The 7,888-nt window shown below is 57.2% G+C and overlaps 1 protein-coding gene across 1 annotated transcript; it reads left to right on the forward strand.

The window, feature by feature from the left end:
* Positions 1–1,215: 1,215 nt before the first annotated feature.
* LOC130326008 (DNA repair and recombination protein RAD54-like) lies at positions 1,216–7,549 on the forward strand. The gene is made up of 5 exons (XM_056553337.1): positions 1,216–1,352; positions 6,760–6,843; positions 6,915–7,028; positions 7,232–7,292; positions 7,374–7,549. The coding sequence occupies exons 1-5, from the start codon at positions 1,350–1,352 to the stop codon at positions 7,532–7,534; spliced, it is 423 nt and encodes a 140-aa protein (XP_056409312.1). The 5' UTR covers positions 1,216–1,349; the 3' UTR covers positions 7,535–7,549.
* Positions 7,550–7,888: the final 339 nt, after the last annotated feature.

Raw genomic sequence — 7,888 nt, forward strand, 5'->3', positions numbered from 1 at the left:
CGGGATGGATGATGATGATGCAGGGGGGAGACCCGGGATGGATGATGATGATGATGATGATGATGCAGGGGGGAGACCGGATTGGATGATGATGATGCAGGGAGGAGACCCGGGATGGATGATGATGATGATGCAGGGGGGAGACCCGGGGTGGATGATGATGATGATGCAGGGGGGAGACCCGGGATGGATGATGATGATGATGCAGGGGATAGACCCGGGATGGATGATGATGATGCAGGGGGGAGACCCAGGATGGATGATGATGATGCAGGGGGGAGACCCGGGATGGATGATGATGATGCAGGGGGGAGACCCGGGTGGATGATGATGATGATGATGATGATGATGATGCAGGGGGGAGACCCGGGATGGATGATGATGATGCAGGGGGGAGACCCGGGATGGATGATGATGATGATGCAGGGGGGAGACCCGGGATGGATGATGATGATGATGCAGGGGGGAGACCCGGATTGGATGATGATGCAGGGGGGAGACCCGGGATGGATGATGATGATGCACGGGGAGACCCGGGATGGATGATGATGATGCAGGGGGGAGACCCGGGATGGATGATGATGATGATGCAGGGGGGAGACCCGGGATGGATGATGATGATGCAGGGGGGAGACCCGGGATGGATGATGATGATGATGCAGGGGGAGACCCGGGATGGATGATGATGATGATGATGCAGGGGGAGACCCGGGATGGATGATGATGATGATGATGATGATGCAGGGGGAGACCCGGGATGGATGATGATGATGCAGGGGGGAGACCCGGGATGGATGATGATGATGCAGGGGGGAGACCCGGGATGGATGATGATGATGCAGGGGGGAGACCCGGGATGGATGATGATGATGCAGGGGGGAGACCCGGGATGGATGATGATGATGATGCAGGGGGGAGACCCGGGATGGATGATGATGATGATGCAGGGGGAGACCCGGGATGGATGATGATGATGATGATGCAGGGAGGAGACCCGGGATGGATGATGATGATGATGCAGGGGGGAGACCCGGGATGGATGATGATGATGATGATGCAGGGGGAGACCCGGGATGGATGATGATGATGATGATGCAGGGGAGACCCGGGATGGATGATGATGATGATGATGATGATGATGATGATGATGATGATGCAGGGGGCAATTTACAGAATCAGACTGAAGAAGCCGGGCGGTTTCCATAGCAACAAACTCCAAATCTGATGACAGCGTCTGTGGGAGGAGACTACAACTCCCGGCGGGCACGTGACTTCCGGGCGGGCGCGGGAAACTCGAGCGCAACTATGGAGGAGAAATACCGGGCGGCCAGACCGAGACCCCGGGAACCATGGTGAGGACCCCCCCCCCCCCCCCGACACTGTACCGAGGACCCCCCCCCCGACACTGTACCGAGGACCCCCCCCCCCGACACTGTACCGAGGACCCCCCCCCCCCGACACTGTACCGAGGACCCCCCCCCCGACACTGTACCGAGGACCCCCCCCCCGACACTGTACCGAGGACCCCCCCCCCCGACACTGTACCGAAGACCCCCCCTGACACTGTACCGAGGACCCCCCCCGACACTGTACCGAGGAACCCCCCCCCCCCGACACTGTACCGAGGACCCCCCCCCCGACACTGTACCGAGGACCCCCCTCCCCCCCGACACTGTACCGAGGACCCCCCCCCGACACTGTACCGAGGACCCCCCCCCCCGACACTGTACCGAGGACCCCCCCCCCCGACACTGTACCGAGGAACCCCCCCCCCCGACACTGTACCGAGGACCCCCCCCCCGACACTGTACCGAGGAACCCCCCCCCCCCCCCGACACTGTACCGAGGACCCCCCCCCGACACTGTACCGAGGACCCCCCCCGACACTGTACCGAGGACCCCCCCCCCGACACTGTACCGAGGACCCCCCCCGACACTGTACCGAGGACCCCCCCCCCCGACACTGTACCGAGGACCCCCCCCCCGGACACTGTACCGAGGACCCCCCCCGACACTGTACCGAGGACCCCCCCCCCCCGACACTGTACCGAGGACCCCCCCCCCGACACTGTACCGAGGACCCCCCCCCCGACACTGTACCGAGGACCCCCCCCGACACTGTACCGAGGACCCCCCCCCCGACACTGTACCGAGGACCCCCCCCCCGACACTGTACCGAGGACCCCCCCCCCCGACACTGTACCGAGGACCCCCCCCCCGACACTGTACCGAGGACCCCCCCCGACACTGTACCGAGGACCCCCCCGACACTGTACCGAGGACCCCCCCCCCGACACTGTACCGAGGACCCCCCCCCCGACACTGTACCGAGGACCCCCCCCCCCGACACTGTACTGAGGACGACCCCCCCCGTCAGGTGTCATGGTATGGCCCGTCCCCTTACACTATACTGAGGACCCCCGTCAGATGTCATGGTATGGCCCGTTCCCTTACACTATACTGAGGACCCCCGTCAGATGTCATGGTATGGCCCGTTCCCTTACACTATACTGAGGACCCCCCGTCAGATGTCATGGTATGGCCCGTCCCCCTTACACTATACTGAGGACCCCCGTCAGGTGTCATGGTATGGCCCGTCCCCTTACACTATACAGAGGACCCCCGTCAGATGTTATGGTATGGCCCGTCCCCTTACACTATACAGAGGACCCCCGTCAGATGGTATGGCCCGTTCCCTTACACTATACAGAGGACCCCTGTCAGATGTTATGGTATGGCCCGTCCCCTTACACTATACAGAGGACCCCCGTCAGATGGTATGGCCCGTTCCCTTACACTATACAGAGGACCCCCGTCAGATGCCATGGTATGGCCCGTCCCCTTACACTATACAGTGGACCCCCGTCAGATGGTATGGCCCTGTCCCCTTACACTATACTGAGGACCCCTGTCAGATGGTATGGCCCCGTCCCCTTTCACTATACTGAGAACCCCCGTCAGGTGTCATGGTATGGCCCCGTCCCCCTTACACTATACTGAGGACCCCCGTCAGATGTCATGGTATGGCCCGTTCCCTTACACTATACTGAGAACCCCCGTCAGATGTCATGGTATGGCCCCGTCCCCTTACACTATACTGAGGACCCCTGTCAGATGGTATGGCCCCGTCCCCTTACACTATACTGAGGACCCCCGTCAGATGTTATGGTATGGCCCGTCCCCTTACACTATACTGAGGACCCCCCGTCAGATGCTATGGTATGGCCCGTCCCCTTACACTATACTGAGGACCCCCATCAGGTGTCATGGTATGGCCCGTCCCCTTACACTATACTGAGGGACCCCCGTCAGATGTTATGGTATGGCCCGTTCCCTTACACTATACTGAGAACCCCTGTCAGATGTCATGGTATGGCCCGTCCCCTTACACTATACAGAGGACCCCTGTTAGGTGTCATGGTATGGCCCGTCCCCTTACACTATACTGTGGACCCCCGTCAGATGCTATGGTATGGCCCGTCCCCTTACACTATACTGAGGACCCCCGTCAGGTGTCATGGTATGGCCCGTCCCCTTACACTATACTGAGGACCCCCGTCAGGTGTCATGGTATGGCCCGTCCCCTTACACTATACAGAGGACCCCCGTCAGATGTTATGGTATGGCCCGTCCCCTTACACTATACTGAGGACCCCCGTCCGATGTCATGGTATGGCCCGTCCCCTTACACTATACAGAGGACCCCTGTCAGATGTTATGGTATGGCCCGTCCCCTTACACTATACAGAGGACCCCCGTCAGATGGTATGGCCCGTTCCCTTACACTATACAGAGGACCCCCCGTCAGATGCCATGGTATGGCCCGTCCCCTTACACTATACAGTGGACCCCCGTCAGATGGTATGGCCCCGTCCCCTTTCACTATACTGAGAACCCCCGTCAGGTGTCATGGTATGGCCCCGTCCCCTTACACTATACTGAGAACCCCCGTCAGGTGTCATGGTATGGCCAGTCCCCTTACACTATACTGAGGACCCCCGTCAGATGTCATGGTATGGCCCGTTCCCTTACACTATACTGAGAACCCCCGTCAGATGTCATGGTATGGCCCCGTCCCCTTACGCTATACTGAGGACCCCCTGTCAGATGGTATGGCCCCGTCCCCTTACACTATACTGAGGACCCCCGTCAGATGTTATGGTATGGCCCGTCCCCTTACACTATACTGAGGACCCCCCGTCAGATGCTATGGTATGGCCCGTCCCCTTACACTATACTGAGGACCCCCGTCAGGTGTCATGGTATGGCCCCGTCCCCTTACACTATACTGAGGACCCCCCGTCAGATGCTATGGTATGGCCCGTCCCCTTACACTATACTGAGGACCCCCGTCAGGTGTCATGGTATGGCCCCGTCCCCTTACACTATACTGAGGACCCCCGTCAGATGTTATGGTATGGCCCGTCCCCTTACACTATACTGAGGACCCCCCGTCAGATGCTATGGTATGGCCCGTCCCCTTACACTATACTGAGGACCCCCATCAGGTGTCATGGTATGGCCAGTCCCCTTACACTATACTGAGGACCCCCGTCAGATGTCATGGTATGGCCCGTCCCCTTACACTATACTGAGAACCCCTGTCAGATGTCATGGTATGGCCCGTCCCCTTACACTATACAGAGGACCCCTGTCAGATGTTATGGTATGGCCCGTCCCCTTACACTATACAGAGGACCCCTGTTAGGTGTCATGGTATGGCCCGTCCCCTTACACTATACTGTGGACCCCCGTCAGATGCTATGGTATGGCCCGTCCCCTTACACTATACTGAGGACCCCCGTCAGGTGTCATGGTATGGCCCGTCCCCTTACACTATACTGAGGACCCCCGTCAGATGTCATGGTATGGCCCATCCCCTTACACTATACTGAGGACCCCCGTCAGATGTCATGGTATGGCCCATCCCCTTACACTATACAGAGGACCCCCGTCAGATGCCATGGTATGGCCCGTCCCCTTACACTATACAGTGGACCCCCGTCAGGTGTCATGGTATGGCCCGTCCCCTTACACTATACTGAGGACCCCCGTCAGATGTCATGGTATGGCCCGTCCCCTTACACTATACAGTGGACCGCCGTCAGATGCCATGATATGGCCCCGTCCCCTTACACTATACTGAGGACCCCTGTCAGATGGTATGGCCCCGTCCCCTTTCACTATACTGAGAACCCCCGTCAGGTGTCATGGTATGGCCCCGTCCCCTTACACTATACTGAGGACCCCCGTCAGATGTCATGGTATGGCCCGTTCCCTTACACTATACTGAGAACCCCCGTCAGATGTCATGGTATGGCCCCGTCCCCTTACGCTATACTGAGGACCCCTGTCAGATGGTATGGCCCCGTCCCCCTTACACTATACTGAGGACCCCCGTCAGATGTTATGGTATGGCCCGTCCCCTTACACTATACTGAGGACCCCCCGTCAGATGCTATGGTATGGCCCGTCCCCTTACACTATACTGAGGACCCCCATCAGGTGTCATGGTATGGCCAGTCCCCTACACTATACTGAGGACCCCCGTCAGATGTTATGGTATGGCCCGTTCCCTTACACTATACTGAGAACCCCTGTCAGATGTCATGGTATGGCCCGTCCCCTTACACTATACAGAGGACCCCTGTCAGATGTTATGGTATGGCCCGTCCCCTTACACTATACAGAGGACCCCTGTCAGGTGTCATGGTATGGCCCGTCCCCTTACACTATACTGAGGACCCCCGTCAGGTGTCATGGTATGGCCCGTCCCCTTACACTATACTGAGGACCCCCGTCAGATGTCATGGTATGGCCCATCCCCTTACACTATACTGAGGACCCCTGTCAGATCTCATGGTATGGCCCGTCCCGTTACACTATACTGAGGACCCCTGTCAGATGTCATGGTATGGCCCGTCCCGTTACACTATACTGAGGATCCCCTGTCAGATGGTATGGCCCGTCCCCTTACACTATACTGAGGACCCCCCGTCAGATGCTATGGTATGGCCCGTCCCCTTACACTATACTGAGGACCCCTGTCAGATGTCATGGTATGGCCCGTCCCCTTACACTATACTGAGGACCCCTGTCAGATGGTATGGCGCGTCCCCTTTACGCTATACTGAGGACCCCTGCCAGATGTTATGGTATAGCCCGTCCCTTACACTATACTGAGGACCCCCGTTAGGTGTCATGGTATGGCGCGTCCCCTTACACTATACTGAGGACCCCCGTTAGGTGTCATGGTATGGCGCGTCCCCTTACACTATACTGAGGAACCCCGTCAGATGCTATGGTATGGCCCGTTCCCTTACACTATACTGAGGACCCCTGTCAAATGGTATGGCCCGTCCCCTTACACTATACTGAGGACCCCGTCAGGTGTCATGGTATGGCCCGTCCCCTTACACTATACTGAGGACCCCCGTCAGGTGTCATGGTATGGCCGTCCCCTTACACTATACTGAGGACCCCTGTCAGATGTCATGGTATGGCCCGTCCCCTTACACTATACTGAGGACCCCCGTCAGATGTCATGGTATGGCCGTCCCCTTACACTATACTGAGGACCCCCGTCAGATGTCATGGTATGGCCCGTCCCCTTACACTATACTGAGGACCCCCGTCAGATGCTATGGCCCGTCCCACTATTCAGAGGTCCCGGTTCTGGTGTGGGTGCTGTCATTGACATGCGGTGGGGGAGGAGCCTCAGGTTCTATTTTATATTGACTCCGCCATCTTTATCTCCAGAGGAGAAGTTTGGCCCCGAGCCAGCTGGCCAAGAGGGGCCGTGATGTGTCCTCTGATGATGAGGAATGGCATGAGGAGAAGGAGGTGAGTGATGGCGGTCGGGTCATGTGACTCTTTTGCTTCGGACATTGGTAATTGGGTGAAATCTATTTCAGACGCCAAAAAGGAAACGCTGCAGCGACGCCGGTCCGGAGATGTGGATCTCACCGTATCGGAGACCCCTGGAGTCGCTGACAAACAGACCAGTGTGTGTGGACAGCCGGGAGCATGTGAGTCACATCGAGGAGCGGGGGCTGAGGGGGGGTTGGCTGTGGCCAGGAACCTGGGAGGGCTGTGCGGGGGGCCGTGTGTGTGTGTGTGTTGTGGGGGGGGGGGGGGCGGAAGTAGTAAGTGCTGACCCTGTATGATGCTGTGGGCGGAGTCTCTGGATGTGATGTCACAGTCTGACCTTCCGCCGGTCTCCTCTCCTCAGGAGGCATTTATCCGCAGTATATTATCCAGACCCTTCCGAGTGCCCATACCGGACTACAAGGGTGAGTTATCAGCCGCCGTACCCCCATGTGTCCCTGTGATTGTCCGGATATCCTTGACTGATGTCACTCTGTGCTCTGCAGGAGGATTGGGCCTGAGGGTGCTCGGGATCAAGAAAGCCGGAGTGCGCAGAGCGCTGCACGATCCTGATGAGGAGGGGGCGCTAGTGCTTGTATACTCCCCCGAGTCTGAGTGCACACGATCAACTCAAAGTAGACAAGTAGGTCCTCATAGTATACAGTAATGACATCACCGCTGTGTGTGTGTATATATATTATACAGGAGGTGACATCACTGCTCTCCAGATATCATATATATATATATATATATTATACAGGAGGTGACATCACTGCTCTCCAGATATCATATATATATATATTATACAGGAGGTGACATCACTGCTCTCCAGATATCATATATATATATATATTATACAGGAGGTGACATCACTGCTCTCCAGATATCATATATATATTATACAGGAGGTGACATCACTGCTCCCCAGATATCATATATATATTATACAGGAGGTGACATCACTGCTCTCCAGATATCATATATATATTATACAGGAGGTGACATCACTGCTCTCCAGATA

Source organism: Hyla sarda, unplaced genomic scaffold, assembly GCF_029499605.1.
Source record: "Hyla sarda isolate aHylSar1 unplaced genomic scaffold, aHylSar1.hap1 scaffold_2786, whole genome shotgun sequence".
NCBI classification, from domain to species: Eukaryota; Metazoa; Chordata; class Amphibia; order Anura; family Hylidae; genus Hyla; species Hyla sarda.